The following is a 16,142-nucleotide window of genomic DNA, read 5'->3' on the forward strand; positions in this document are numbered from 1 at the left end:
CATTTAATCTGCAAAATACAATATTAACCATTATCTCCGTCCATGATCTATAGTTACAAATAAAACAATTCATTGTGTAATCTATATTATTTAATTATATATTTTTCTTATTTTGTTTTTACTAAAATAAATTAGTTTTAGCTAATAGTTAGACTCATTAATACAACAGAAGCATAAAAAAATGTATGTTTGTATAATCAGTTATGAATTTTCAGTGTTTCATCAATAATTTTATCAAAAACATTTTTTTTTAATTAAAAACACCACAGTTGCAAACCACTTCATTAATGTAGAAACTTTATATTCCTAAATTCCTAATAGCACCAAATATTCCTGCCATATTTACACAAAACCGTGTCTCCAACAATGGGTGGGCTTTGAAATAATAACAATTTATACAATTTTAACAATTGAAAGAATTTATTTGGGTGCATTTACACATGAATCCTCAACATATTTTTAAATAGTGAATTTATACACACTTCATGTCTCGTGAACCGAATAAAGTTATAAAGGAGGGTTTTACACCTTCAGGTTCACTCTATCATGGTATTTCTGGTACGGGTCATTGAGGTACCAGTTTCTTCTTTTCCAATAGGGTGTTGTCATTTTGTCCAGCAATTTACATTGAGTTTTATTACAGAATACATGTTCTCTGAGGCGTTTCTTGCGGGCTGCTGACTTCTTCCATAGCTTTTTCTTATATCCTGCCTAAAAAAACAACAGTATTATTGAACACACAAAGACCAAGTTTCAGTTCAGGTGTGTAGGCTGTATTTAGTTACCAGACTGGGTTTTGAACATGATGCCAAATAATTGTATGATATCTCTGAATAACATGCGAGCAGGAAATTACCTTTCTCCTCACCCACAGGCCACAGTGTAGCCTGAGAAACCGTTGAACAACCGACTTCACAGACTTCCTCTTGCCTTTCCTCAAACTGTAGTATGTTAAGCTCCTGACCGGCTGGAGCATCAATGAAGGGATGAGAGGCGTTACTCTGCGGAACAGAAAAGGTCACCATTAGAAAATAAGCAAATCTTCAGTCAAAACATACAATACAGCAGACAAGGCAGGGGTGCCCAACTTCGGTCCTGGAGAGCCACAGTCCTGCAGAGTTTCCCTCCTCCAAACCTATAACCAAACACACCTGAACTAGCAAATCAAGGTCTAAGGGTTACTAGAAAGCTACAGGCAGGTGACTTTTTATCAAGGTTGGAACAAAACTCTGCAGGACTATGGCTCTTCAGGACATAAGTTGGCCATCGCTGCCTTAGAGCATGTTGTATTTGGTGAGAAAATAGCATTAGCTGAGGCTTTAAGCTTGTGTGATGCTGCTTTTATCCACCTTATTTTTTTACATTGAAGTTAGTCATTTTTAACATCAAAGAATAACAATGCAGTAACACATAATGAACCTCAGTGTCTAATCTAGTCTGACTTTTATTCTGCATTACAGACACAGAGCAGCCTTAACTGAGAGACCTATCTATCATATAACTGCAACATTAAGCAGCACAACAGACCGTTTTTGTTACAGCTAAAGTATCTGGAAGTGGCTGAAACCAGAAGCCTTGCAAAGTTTTCACGTTAAAAATAGCTATTATAGCTATACAATTCAAACAAAAAGTTAATATCAAGTTAATTACATTAACACAACACTGACAGTTAGGTTATTTCTGCTCAGCCAACTAAAATATTTCTTAATGTAAAAACAGAATCAACTGTTTAGTCTCAACCTAAACTGTTGAGACTAATATAGCAAGTCCTTGGTGTGAAAGGGCCTTTAAAAAGTGTTTTCCACAATACTGTTTCTGTTATTGTTATAGTTGTGACGTGGACTTCCCTTTTCTGATGGAATTAGAATGATTATTAAAACTTAATAGTTATCATCCTTGGTGTAAAGGGATAATTCACCCATAAATTAAAATTGTGTCATCATTTACTCACCCTCAAGTTGTTCCAAAACCTGTAGGAGTTTCTTTCTTCTGTTGAGCATAAAAGAAGATATTTTGACAGTTGATAGCCACTGACTTCCATAGTATTAGTTTGTCCATACTGTAGCAGTCTATGGGTTTTGTTGGTTCCCAACATTCTTCAGAATATCTTCTCTTGAGCTCCACAGAAGAAAGCAACTCCTACACGTTTGGAACAACTTGAGGGTGAGTAAATGATGACACAATTTTCATTTTTGGGTGAACTACTCCTTTAATGGTTGTACAGTGGTGGCCAAAATGATAAGAACACTAGTATTTTCAGCAGCTAAAAATGGTTTTAAGTCAGTTATTTCTATCTTTTGCTGTAGTGTGTCAGTAGGAAATACCAGTTTACATTTCCAAACATTCATTTTGCCATTAATTGTAATACTCCAGTGAGATTTTAGTTTGCACAATGAGTCTGACAACAGCCAGTGCTTCACACAGAGATCTGATCTGATCATCATCCAGTCTGTCTGGGATTACCTGAAGAAACAGATCAAACTGAGACAGACTCAATCCAGAAGAACTGTGGCAACGTCTCCAAAATACTTCAAGAAAGCTCCCTGCAAAACTACAGTACTGTTAAAAGTTTAAGGCACTTGTGTAAAAATGCTGTAAAATGAGGCTGCTGTCAAAAATAGATTTTCTTTATCAATTAACTTGTGTAAATTAAATTTGGTGTGAGAATCACTTTTGCCCTTGCGCGTAGTTTTTCAGGAATGTTTCTTGAAGCGTCTTGGAGACGTTGCCACAGTTCTTCTGGATTGAGTCTGTCTCAGTTTGATCTGTTTCTTCAGGTAATCCCAGACAGACTGGATGATGATCAGATCAGATCTCTGTGTGGAGCACAAAAATCTCACTGGATTATTACAATTAATGGCAAAATTAATGTTTGGAAATGTAAACTGGTATTTCCTACTGACACACTACAGCAAAAGATAGAAATAACTGACTTAAAACCATTTTTAGCTGCTGAAAATACTTGTGTTCTTATCATTTTGGCCACCACTGTATAAAGACACAAACAGAATACTATAGATTTAAACAGACAGACTGGCAAATGTGTGGCTAGAGAAGGTTTTACTGATTGAGCAGGCCAGTCTGTTGAAGAGGAGCAGCAGGCAGTGGTCTGGAGACATGTCTCTGCACTACAGCTGAGAAACCAGCCGTCTGTGTGAGTCTGACCGCAGGAGAGAGACAGTCTCTGCCTAAAACCGACAGGGCTCTCAGCAAACCTGACCAACAAAGAACTCTAGTTTACAGGAATACAATACATAATGATAAAACACAGCAGTGTACAGACGTTTTGTGTTGTCTAATGCTACATTTTACAATGATATAATCATAATGCAACAGAAAGACATATAAATGAGATGTAGAATAATATAAGATCTAAAAACGCAATTGTTATCTCGCATCGAGGAGAATCGACTGCACAAACGTCCTTTACACACTGTAGCGGACATAGGAAACTTGATTGCGTATTCCTATGCACACCGACTTTAAGAGCCTATAGAATCTCGTATTCATATTTAGCTGCGTATTCTGACCATAAAACTGAAATATGCATATTTCATACCTGATAAACCTCTTGACAAGGTGGCCGCCATCTTTAACGCCACTGACGCATCAACTACAGTGGCCGGTTAGGACAAACAGAACGCGTTGCGAGAATAAACATCCTGCCAAAACTGAAATTGATGTCCAGAAGTCAAATATAAAAAGATATACATGGAAGCGGGGGGTGGGGGTTATTAGACATAACAGTTGTGCTGCTTTTTTTATATAATAAAAAAAGTTATTTGTAATCTAGTTTATACTAGAAACCTTTTGTAACAATATAAGTCATTACTATCACTTTAGTAATGAATTTAACATATCATTGCTGAATAAAAGTATTCATTTCTTAAAAAAAAAAAAAAAAATACTGACCCCAAACTTTTGAATAGTCTTTAAAGGCACAGTCTCTACCTAAAAAGGGTCAACATTGCTGGCCTTCCTCAAGCGAGTATTTCACATAGTGTTCATCCAAAAAACTGTGACCCTATGTCTGAGGAACACTATGGGATTTGTGCAATCATAGAGCAAATTTTAGGACTTGATTTTCACATATCTTTCACACTGATGTAAGATGTAATTATGCATTATGAGAATGAGTTTTATGCAGACACGTTTATTTATTTTTTTGAGTGATAACCAGGGCATTTATATTAATTATTAAAATTATACAATTATTCCTACATTAAAACAGTTGAAGCATTTGAGAGTCAAATGCTAACATTATACTCTACTGCCTGCGGAGAAAGACAATAAAACATTGCTGTGTTTGTTTGAACAGCTCAATCAGCCCAAAACAGCACCACTGGGGCAGATGGGGGGAGTTTTTAAGAAAACCTTGCTTGAAAACCGAAATTGCACACTTCTAAACCTAATGTAACACTGCGCACAACACGTCGAACCCTGCAGCAGATGGGCTACAGCAGCAGAAGGCCACCCTGGGTGCCGCTCCTGTCAGCTAAGAACAGGAAACTGAGGCTACAATTCGCACAGGCTCACCAAAATATAATAGAAGATTGGAAAAACGTTGCCTGGTCTGATGAGTCTCGATTTCTGTTGCGACATTCAGATGGTAGGGTCAGAATTTGGCGTAAAGAACATGAAAGCTTGGATACATCCTGCCTTGTCTCAACGGTTCAGGCTGGTGGTGTAATGGTGTATGAGATATTTTCTTGGCACAGTTTGGGCCCCTTAGTACTAATTGAGCATCGTTTAAACGCCACAGCCTACCTGAGTATTGTTGCTGACCATGTTCATCCCTTTATGATTACAGTGTACCCATCTTCTGATGGCTGTTTCCAGCAGGATAATGCACCATGTCATAAGGCTCAAATCATCTCAGACTGGTTTCTTGAACATGACAATGAGTTCACTTTACTCAAATGGCCTCCACAGTCACCAGATCTCAATCCAATAGAGCACCTTTGGGATGTGGTGGAACGGGAGTAATTGTAAACAAAGGTTACAATTACTTAATGTTACTTTCAAGACAGGACAAAAACTACAACGAAACTGAATGCTTATGAAGAACAGGAAACAAAGGAGTAAACAAGATGATTAATAAACACAGATGAACTAAATGATGATTAGACAAATTAACTAATGAGAACCGCAACAAAACATATAAGGGCAAACAGGAAACTAGAAGGGCAAACACGTAACGCACAACTATAACGATAAAGGCACAGAGAAACGATATCGTTGAAATCACTTGCAGAACGATTTTTTTCAGCTGATGAACGATACAAACACTGTCAGCCAATCAGAATACATCCTGCTGTAATGATCTGGAGAATATAAAGTTGCAGATGCACATGCGCTTGGAATAAACAGATGATATCATTCCCTGGTGTGGACGCCATTATCGTTATCTTTATAGTTATCGTTCTTGGTGTGAACGGGCTGTGAACGGGTTTTTGAAATGGTGTGAATTTTAACATTTATTCCAATGCAAAGTCTTGCCCCACACAGGCTTCCATTTGTAAATTAGACTGCCTACTAAGGATCCTTGACATTGAGAAATCCTTTGATGGAGCTTGATGATGTGGCAGCTTAGATATACAGCCTTATAAGGAAGTGTCCTTCCATTTGAGAAGCACCCATTGTCTGCTCCTTGTGCCTGTAAAGGATCCTCAAGCGAGTTTACCTTCATCAAAGTCTTACCTGTTCCATTCCAAGTCTCCAGTGATCTCCTATACTCACGTCTGTGTCTCCAGCCATTTCCAATATTCACCTTCTAGTCTCCAGTAAACTCCTATACTCCGCTTTAAGTCTCCAACGATCTCCTATACTCTCCTTCTAGTCTCCTGTGATCTCCTATACTCTTCTTCTAGTCTCCTGTGATCTTCTATACTCTCCTTCTAGTCTCCTGTGATCTCCTATACTCTCCTTCTAGTCTCCTGTGATCTCCTATACTCTTCTTCTAGTCTCCTGTGATCTCCTATACTCTTCTTCTAGTATCCTGTGATCTCCTATACTCTCCTTCTAGTCTCCTGTGATCTCCTATACTCTCCTTCTAGTCTCCTGTGATCTCCTATACTCTCCTTCTAGTCTCCTGTGATCTCCTATACTCTCCTTCTAGTCTCCTGTGATCTCCTATACTCTCCTTCTAGTCTCCTGTGATCTCCTATACTCTCCTTCTAGTCTCCTGTGATCTCCTATACTCTCCTTCTAGTCTCCTGTGATCTCCTATACTCTCCTTCTAGTCTCCTGTGATCTCCTATACTCTTCTTCTAGTCTCCTGTGATCTCCTATACTCTCCTTCTAGTCTCCTGTGATCTCCTATACTCTCCTTCTAGTCTCCTGTGATCTCCTATACTCTCCTTCTAGTCTCCTGTGATCTCCTATACTCTCCTTCTAGTCTCCTGTGATCTCCTATACTCTTCTTCTAGTCTCCTGTGATCTCCTATACTCTCCTTCTAGTCTCCTGTGATCTCCTATACTCTTCTTCTAGTCTCCTGTGATCTTCTAGTCTCCTGTGATCTCCTATACTCTCCTTCTAGTCTCCTGTGATCTCCTATACTCTCCTTCTAGTCTCCTGTGATCTCCTATACTCTCCTTCTAGTCTCCTGTGATCTCCTATACTCTTCTTCTAGTCTCCTGTGATCTCCTATACTCTCCTTCTAGTCTCCAGTGATCTCCTATACTCACGTCTGTGTCTCCAGCAATTTCCAATATTGACCTTCAAGTCTCCAGCGATCTCCTGTCGTGTTTTTATTTATTTTTATTTTTTACCTGATTTATTCACCTGCTGTGCCTTCTGCTGCGATGCTTGATGATGTTTAATATTAATATTTAATATTTGTCTTCTTCCGTATCCAGCTGTATCAGGTGATCACAATATTGTTGTTGTTGTTGTTGTTTCTCATGCATCACGGCACAGGAAGTGTTTGGTTCCTCGTAGCTCCACCAAGTTCAGTACAACACCTCCCAAACACGTGTCAGTCTCCCGCTAGAAGCTGAATTGGACCCCAACCGTCCTCCACCGAGCGAAGCGTCACTATTGATCTTCACTGTCAGTGAGAGATATAAAGCAGGTATTCGCTATGGTAAGAGTGACTCAGCTGAGCAAGGGTGAGTGAGAGCATCACACCACCGGATGCCCTGATCCTTCCCATAGATATGGTGTGGAGGGACACCACTCAACATCACCATCCAAGGCCGTGATCTTATTATTACGTCACCGAAGACTATCGAGTTTGGAGTATTTCTACTAGAGCTATCAATCATTTATTTTTATTTTTTAATCTAATTAATTACACAGTGTGGCAATTAATTAATTAAATCGCACATCAAATTTGACTGAGAAATTACCCACAAAAGATAATGAAAAGCCATTATTGTATTACATGAGAAAAGCGCGAAATCGATATTACAAAAATTTGAATTTTTTCTTTTTTAATTTTTGGGTGAACTATCCCTTTTATTAGTTTATTAATATAGTTTTTTTATAATATGTAAACATGATTTTTTAATGAAATTATACCCTAAAAAAGAAACTAAAACAGCCAGTAGGTGGCAATAAACGGTCTTAATTAGTAACAAGTAACAAACCCTCATTATTATTTTCAACCCTCATTCTGACCCTCTGTCCGAAATGATCAGGTTTGAAAGGCCACTCTTATGATTGTCTAAGGTCATCCGACAGTATCATCCACTATACAAATGTAAATATGAGCTCTATTATAGATCAGCTGTACCAACACCCCATGAATAAGTGTTTAAAAAAACATTATCCATACAAAAAGGTCATTTACAGACAAAGCATTATGAAATAGTTTATTTACAGTTTGCATGCAGCTGCTGTCAGATTCAATACAGTTGGATGCTTCATCTTTCAACCAATGTTTCTTTGTGTGAACTCTCCATTATGTTGTACCTGGTTTACAAAACAATCTGCAGTCAAATGCCTCCAAACAAACATGGCCTAGGCAATTAAAAGTAAACCATCCATCCCTTCCCGATCCTTCCGAAGTTTGAAAGCCAAATGTACTATTACGCAGGCGTAAAGCTAGTAAACGCAAGTGAGTGTGGCCTATGGTGGGACAATTTGAAGTAGACATCACAGTTACAAGTGAAGGGAAACGGGTAAAATCCATGGAATAAGAGAAAAATATATATATTTTTTGTGATTTTGAATGTCAGAATCGGAATGCTAATAATTTTTATAGAATACTGTCCTCAAAGATGCCATTTGAAGCTAAACACAGACGTTTAAACGGACAGACTATGGATGAAAACTATGCTATGATTACTCTTATAAAGCATAAATTTGATTTAGACAATAGGTCTACATAATGTTCACATATGCAGTTCATAGGGAACGTATTGTATTAACCCTACAGTTACAGCATGAAATAATTATTAAACCTATTATTAGCCTACTAACATTTTACATAACATTTAATGCATTTTATCATTAGTTGAAGTCAGTGGTTCTCAAAGTTTGCTAGAGAGGAATCACTAAATTAAATATAATGTTAAAACAGAATGGCCCAGTTTCATAGACAGGGTTTAGCCTAAACCAGGATTAGGCCATAGATTAATTAGGACATTTAAGCAATTTTTATAAACATGCCTTAGAAAAAAGCATTACTGGTGTGCATCTTAAGACAAAACAAAGGCACTGGCATGTTTTAAGATCCGTCAGTGCAAGTTTCTTTCAGCTGAAACAGCTCAGATTTACATTTTAGTCTGGGACTAGGTTTAAGCCTTGTCTGTGAAACTGGGGGTACACATTTTAATTTAATCTTTATTTGAATAAAGTTTTTTTTTACATTTAAGTACAGTACAGTTTTTATTTAACTTTTAGGTACAAGACATTTTAATATAATCATTATTTAAGCTTTGTATTTACCTGTATGTAAGCACAGTGCAGTGCATATTCTTATTAGGAATAAAACGCCCTCGTTTTTTAACTGTGCAGAGCTGATCCCATATAATTATTAACAAATACTGTATTAACCCAAATTGCGTGAAATAACAGAATAAAAATGTATCACAGTAGAATTGTGCAAATTTGGAAGTTGAGACGTCCCACATAAAAGGCATTTGGCATTCTGCAGGCATTTAGCTCATCCCTAAGTTTTGATCATTCATATGCACTTCTTATTTCACTTCGTATTGTAATACAAATTAATATTATTCTATTAATGATCAGACAAACTTAATATATGATGGTCGTCCTATGGTGAGCACATTATTGTCTTCATTGATCACAATTTGCCATTGAACAAACCAACTCAGGATACCAAAACATAGTGATCAGGCTCCACCTGCCAGTCCAGAAACTGGATGATTTCAGGAGCCCTGGGGCCTTCGTTTGCAAGAATAAACAGAACGACCTCCAGTGGAAAAGGTCTGGATTAACCGTCCTAGAATACAGAGAGTTGTTATGATGGTTAGAGGGATACTTAAACATGTCCTGGACAAACTGCTGGCAATGGTAGATTGTATAATTAAAACACATTTTAAATAGGTATATTTTGTTTACCTATATATACACCTATGGTGCCTTATGATGTTCCTGTTTTAATAAAAGTGTCTGATATTTTCTCTATTATTAGTAACAGGATATGTCATGACAGTTCACATAATGAAAGTACATGTTGGGATTTGAGAATTTCTGAAGGGAAGTTTCAGAAACGAAACACATCAAACTTGCATAAAGAAGACACCACACTTTTATATCAAAGTTGTGAAAAGATGTTTATTCCAGTTTACAACCTTGGAAAACGTCCAAAATATTTTGTTTTAAAAGTAATGTGACATCACATGATAAATACAAGAAATACTACAAATTTATATAATACAATATACCTTATTGGACCCTAGGTAGACAAACAGTGGTACCAAAAAAAGTAAACATCTTTGAACAAAATAAGCATAATCCAGCAACTTAATCCACAATTCTTTCAGTGCCATGGTTTAACATAATATCCGGTTCAAAATTTATACAAAAGAAAACACCCCCCAAAATACTGAATGGTTTCTCATTCTTTCCCGTCTCCAAAAGATGTCCAGGCCCTTGTCGTTTCTAGGCTGGACTACTGCAATGCTCTTCTGGCTGGTCTGCCAGCAAACACAATCAAATGATTCAGAATGCAGCGGCACGACTGATCTTCAACGAGCCCAAAAGAGCGCATGTTACACCTCTCTTCATCTCCTTGCACTGGCTACCAGTGGCAGCTCGCATCAAGTTCAAGACACTAATGCTTGCATACAGAACTACCACAGGCTCAGCACCCTCCTACTTCCACTCACTATTACGAACCTTCATCCCCTCCAGAAGTCTGAGATCTGCTAGTGAGCGAGGCCTTGTGGTACCATCACAGAGAGGCTCAAAATCACTCTCCAGAACATTCTCGTTCACCATTCCTGGCTGGTGGAATAATCTTCCCACCCCTATCCGGAACGCTGGATCCCTGTCAATCTTCAAGAAACATCTGAAAACATCTCTTTCATCAGTCCTTGACTTCATCCTAAACCTAAAAAAACTTACTCTTTCCCTCTATCTTTCGCTCCCTCCCTTACTAGCTTGTACTTATTTGAACAATGACTGAGACTTGGTGTTACGAGCACTTCCTCTGTCTAATTGCCTCTTCAAGATTAATCGCTTTTTGTATTCCCCAATTGTAAGTTGCTTTGGATAAAAGCGTCTGCCAAATGTCTAAATGTAAATGTAAAAGCAGTCAGAATCAAAAGAGATGTAACTCCACAACACGGGCAGTAGTAAACAGGTTTTAAAAATGGAATGCAGAAAAGTGCCTCTTCATTCATTAAATATTTAATATTATCTTACCAATATAAAGCTTAGAACAGTTCTAAGTCCTAAATAGAACCTTTCAGACAAAATGTGTGCAGCTGAAAACAGGTCAGTGTACTTGGTAATGTCACCAGCCTGCATAAACAGGCTCTGCATCACAAGGGATTCCATAGAAGTGACCAGGTGGGCGGTCTTTTCGCAGCAGGGGCGTCCGGGCAAGGGAAAGCTCGCTGTCATTATCTCTTCTCCTCCGCAGAACCAAAACGATAATGAAGAGAAGACCCACTGTGGAGAAGAATTTAAGAGAGTGACAAATGATCTTTTGCTAAGCCCCACCTTAAATCAATCTTAAAATTGAATACTGACCAATTTAAGTTAAATAATCATTTTAGTTTGTATGACTGAGTACGTTTATCACTGTTCAGCAAATTTTTGAGGGCAAAATCCAGTAAGGAACTCTCGATCCGGAATTTTGCATGATGAGAGCAAAAGATTTCCCAAAAGTTTAAAGTTTATCATGGACTCATTGACCAACAAAAATCTGCTTGGTTTGAAAGAGATTTCTGTGTGAACTGTGCTTTATGCATCGCTACACTATTGTCAATATACAACATGGATCTTTCACAGTGGCTGGCGAAATTCTGCCGAAATGTTGCTAATGTGTTTAAATAAAAATAAAAAAAAAAGACTTTTATCTGTGAAATTGACTTTTTTCACATTTTGGTTTGGCAACAGTTCAGCTGAAAGATGGTGTGATGTAAACATTTATACCTCCTCCTCCAATAACAAGCAGTGCAATGGTAACAGGAGCAAGTTCACACGTCTCCCCTGCCTTTCTGAAGAAGGTCTCCATGCAGTAACCAGGGGCTGTGCTGCCCTCAGGACAGAACGCATCGGTGGGACACTGGATCGGATTTACATCAGGACTCTGGGATACAGACAGAGGTACATTTATTTTCTTAGATAAACAAGGAAGTATTAAAAAGACTCCAGTATAAGATTTGCATTTCTAGCAAGAGGAAACAGTAAAGTCCAGTCGTAACAGTAAAGACTGTGAGAGTGTGTGTGTGTGTGTTTAGAGGAAGTAATCACTCACAGGGCAGTAGTGGTTTTCAGGACACAGATCACAGTTCTCTTGGCCCCAGTGGATCTGATAAAAGCCACTGCTGCAAATCTGACACATGGTTTGTTGGGAAGGCTTGTGCATTCCTGTCAAAAAAAATATTGACATCTTTTGAGTTTCATAAGTGTACTGTGGAAATTCAGATTTTCTTTTTCAACAAAGACCTTTATTCATGTACTGAATTAAACAAGTATCACACTGATACAATCAATTTAATCATGTCTATCATATTTCTGAGTAACGTGGATTTATCTGTCTCCTTTTAGCCACATTGCTTACTCAGATTATATGAAAATGCAAGCTAATGAAATGTAGTTTTTGTGATATAAATCTCTGAAGATACCTGGGCGACAAGGCGTACATTCTTTGGAAGCGGTCTGTAGAGCCTCTGAGCCTGCAGGACAGACCCGGCACTGAGTACAGCTGGAGGAACTATCAAAAGGGCAGAAAGGAAGCAACAAAGAAAACTTGTTTACAACAAATTCTGACAGTCTTGTGGTACTGCAATAACACCGATGTGACGACTAACATATTAGGAATACAAAGCACAGCATTGAAATTTAACAAGTCAACAGAGAGAATTTCATCAAGTCTATGAAAAGAGATGGTTTAACAATAGCCATATAATTGAACCTTTGTAAAAACACATCAAAAGAAAATCTTATATATATATATATATATATATATATATATATATATATATATATATATATATATATATATATATATATATATATACACATACACACACCCTGTATATAGATATACACACACACACAAGGACTAAATGTCTTTAAACATATCCAATGTTTATCTTTTTATTAAAAAATGTCATAAGTGTATACAAATAAAAATAGTGCATATAACTCAAAGCCTGAGGTGTATTTTTATGGTGCAATGTTCAGAAAAGGAACTTACTTGCAGTACGTGCCTTGCGGACATGGGTTACATGATGTTGAATTTTGCAATGATGTGTAGAAACCTGAAGCAATAAGGAGAAAAAATATATATTAGAAATGCTTAATTCCAGATTATATTTTACACTCATGCATAGATAAGTATAATTTTATTTAATAAAGAATAATTTTAATGATTCCAGTGTTATATAATAATACACACATATATATAATAAAAAAAATCTAATTACCACTCAATATATTTTAATATGTAGTTGCATATTTCACCCTCAATATGTGTATTTATTTACATAAAGGAAAAAAATGAATGACATATTACTTGTTACCTGGTGCACAGGCTGTACAGGAAGCAGAGCCTGTGTTATTGCTGTAGGACCCAGTATGGCACGGCTGGCAGACAGGGCTTCCAGTGGAACTAATGAAAAAATTAATGATTAAAGCATGGTTGGCATAGAAAGATTGCTTATGCTTTAAATAAACAACAGCGTAATACGTTCTCCTCTCACTTGCTGTAAAACCCAGATGAACAGGGCAGACAGCCCTTCTGTCCTGCTAGAGGCTGATAGAAACCCTGGACGCACAGAAGACAGGCTCCAGGTAACACACACAGGCCTGCCTCGGGACAGCAGGAACACAACAGAGTTTCTGAGAACACAGAAACATAGACTGCATGTATTAACTTCAACTTTTAAGACAACATTAAATCAAAATGAACCAAATTCACGTTCCTAACACACAAAAAAGCACTCACCGTTATCATAGTAAGAGCCAGGAGCGCAGGCCGTGCAGGTGGAGGTGTTCAGGCCGGAGCAGCTGGGCCCTGTAGTGCTGGAAGCGGCAGTGCTCATGTTTGCACTGACTGTGCTGATCGTCACAGCAGGACTGAGTGTTGTCTGACTCAACACCACTCCTACACAAGGATAGATGACAAACTAGGTTAAAATTGATCATATGACACAATCATCTTAAAGGCATAATTATGCTTTTAAAGGCTTAGATCATCCAAAAACAGTCTGTCATTGTGTAATCATCCACATGTGATTCAAAAATCCTAATTATTTTTGTTTTATTTCTTATGTAAAGCAAAAAAAATTCAAATAAATATATATATATATATTTTGCAATGTTCATGCTTCTAATGAATACAGACAGTGACTGTAAAGCTCCAATAAAGGACGACAAAGCCAAATAAAAGTCATGCAAACCTGTATGTCATTTTGTGAGGAATGAAACCAAAATAGTTTTTATTATTTAAATATTATTCCCTCTTTCCTCTCAGTTTCCACAAAACTAATAAGCAGCACAAACATTTTCATCATTGATAACAATAAAAATATTTCTTAAGCACCAAATCAGCATATTAAAATGATTTCTGAAGGATCACATGACACTGAACATGCTGAAAATACCGCTTTTGCCATCACCAAAATAAATTACATTTTAGCATTTATAAAGATAGAATTTTATTTTAAATTGTAATGAAACTACTTCACAATATACTGTATTTTTTATCAAATAAATGCAGCCTTATTGAGCATATACAACCTTTTCAAAAACTGTTGTGTTGATGGTCATCTAAACTGAACTAGACCCTAATTTAGTCTTAAGTGAACTGTAAAACGTCTTATAAAGCACAAAGGAGGTTTTTAAAAGTTGTAAATATGACAAAATTCCTCTATTTTGCTTAAATAGGCCAACTGCTAAACTTTTTGGCAAGTTTTGTTTAAAGGTCTGTTGTAATAGCATCACAGGAATCAAACTCCCATTCCTTCGACTGTGTTTGTGTGTTTATTGTCTGTAAATGGCACAGCATGGTGGTTAACCATCAGCAGAAAGGCAAACAAGTGCTTATTGTGAATGTAATCACATTAGCCATGAGGCCGGTCACCCAGAGCGACACAATTATTCTGAGGAGACGGTCATATGACTCGATTTCACTCCAGAAATACTAAGAACAAGTGAGGGACCTAGAAACCATGTTTCTGTTTGTTCCCTTCCAAGCTTTTACGACTTACCCTGAGGGAAATAGTACTGTTACTGACTTGTTAATAAACTTTTAAGAACATTTGAGCTTTGAATAACATCAACATCCACAAAAGAATGAATCAGAGGTCATAAAAACATAAAAATGTCACGCTCCAGAACACTGCTGTCACTGTATGGCGTGCCAATAACCAAAGTCTCTATTGATTTTGAGCTAAGTTTTGCAGGTTTAGGCCAGTCTTAGCAATCAGGAAGAATGTTGTAGGTAAAATACTAAATGTGTCTCTATTTTGGAAAACAACAAACAAACAAATACATGCATACATTGTGGAAACTGATTTTTAAAAACACAATTATATGTATATATATATTTTTTTTCTTTTATAAAAATATTAAACATTAGGTTAAAAATAAATATTGCCTAGATAGACAATTTAATAGCTTTTGTAGAATAAATAAATAATTAAAAAGACATACCAAAACACAAAATGTAATGAACATGATTCATTCACAAAGCGAAATGTTGCTGCCGTTCAAAAAGTGAAAACTTTACATATTTTTCTTGACGACCATGACACTTCTATACATTTTTAAATATTAGGTCAATGATAAGAGTTTGACATTATGCTTCAGAAACTCACCTAAAACACAAGCGGTGGCGAGAACAGACAAAACCCCCAAACGCTCAATCATGATCCAGATGTTTACTTCAAGAGTCGCCACATCTGTCTATCCATCTGCATTCATCCCGACAGTATTAGTGCATTAATGGGAACTGTTGAAGACTTCTGCTCTCATCAATGTCATATGACACTAATCACGTGATTACTCACATTCCTAAACAAAGACTGAAACGATTCATTATTACCTTACTAGTTGTATCATCTACAAACAGTCTTTAAGCATGAACTAAACTGAGCCCGATGCAGAAGTGTGTCGTGCTTTCCTCCGCTCTGTATAAAATACACTGATCTCAATGCGCTGGCGTCTGAAGTCCTAAGGGACCGTCTGCAAAGTGCGAAACGCGAAAAATGTAACTAATAAAATACTCAATAACTTCACAGTAACACACTGTAGTGTCACCAAAATCAGCTCACACATCACTGCTCTCCTGCTGGCTGTACTTCAAGACTTATTTTGAAAATTATTGTTTTTACACATTAACTATGAACTATTTTTCATAATAAAAATTCATAAAAAAATGTGTATAAGCAATTATTTTCAATATGAGTGTTGTAGTATAACCAGCAGGAGAGCAGTGATGTGTGAGCTGATTTTGGTGACACTACAGTGTGTTACTGTGAAGTTATTAACTATT

The 16,142-nt window shown here is 37.0% G+C and overlaps 2 protein-coding genes across 3 annotated transcripts; both read right to left on the reverse strand.

Moving 5' to 3' along the window:
- Positions 1-120: 120 nt before the first annotated feature.
- Positions 121-3,624, reverse strand: LOC306850380 (large ribosomal subunit protein bL35m-like). The gene is made up of 4 exons (XM_079385982.1): positions 3,560-3,624; positions 3,065-3,215; positions 857-1,001; positions 121-711 (listed from the first exon to the last, which is right to left on the reverse strand). Exons 1-4 carry the CDS (start codon positions 3,588-3,590, stop codon positions 523-525), a joined length of 516 nt encoding a protein of 171 aa, XP_079242108.1. The 5' UTR covers positions 3,591-3,624; the 3' UTR covers positions 121-522.
- Positions 3,625-9,724: 6,100 nt separating this feature from the next.
- On the reverse strand, positions 9,725-15,933 carry LOC306850791 (uncharacterized protein). 2 transcript variants are annotated; one of them, XM_079386655.1, is made up of 10 exons: positions 15,693-15,933; positions 15,466-15,561; positions 13,593-13,751; positions 13,348-13,486; positions 13,168-13,256; positions 12,843-12,906; positions 12,268-12,356; positions 11,898-12,010; positions 11,573-11,729; positions 9,727-11,086 (listed from the first exon to the last, which is right to left on the reverse strand). In XM_079386655.1, exons 2-10 carry the CDS (start codon positions 15,515-15,517, stop codon positions 10,929-10,931), a joined length of 1,020 nt encoding a protein of 339 aa, XP_079242781.1. In that variant the 5' UTR covers positions 15,518-15,561; positions 15,693-15,933; the 3' UTR covers positions 9,727-10,928. The 2 variants fall into 2 exon arrangements, with proteins under 2 accessions (XP_079242780.1, XP_079242781.1); XM_079386654.1 differs by having other exon boundaries at positions 9,725-11,086; positions 15,466-15,822.
- Between the last annotated feature and the right edge of the window lie 209 nt (positions 15,934-16,142).

Source organism: Barbus barbus (genome assembly GCF_936440315.1).
Source record: "Barbus barbus genome assembly, chromosome: 30".
Classification (NCBI taxonomy): Eukaryota; Metazoa; Chordata; class Actinopteri; order Cypriniformes; family Cyprinidae; genus Barbus; species Barbus barbus.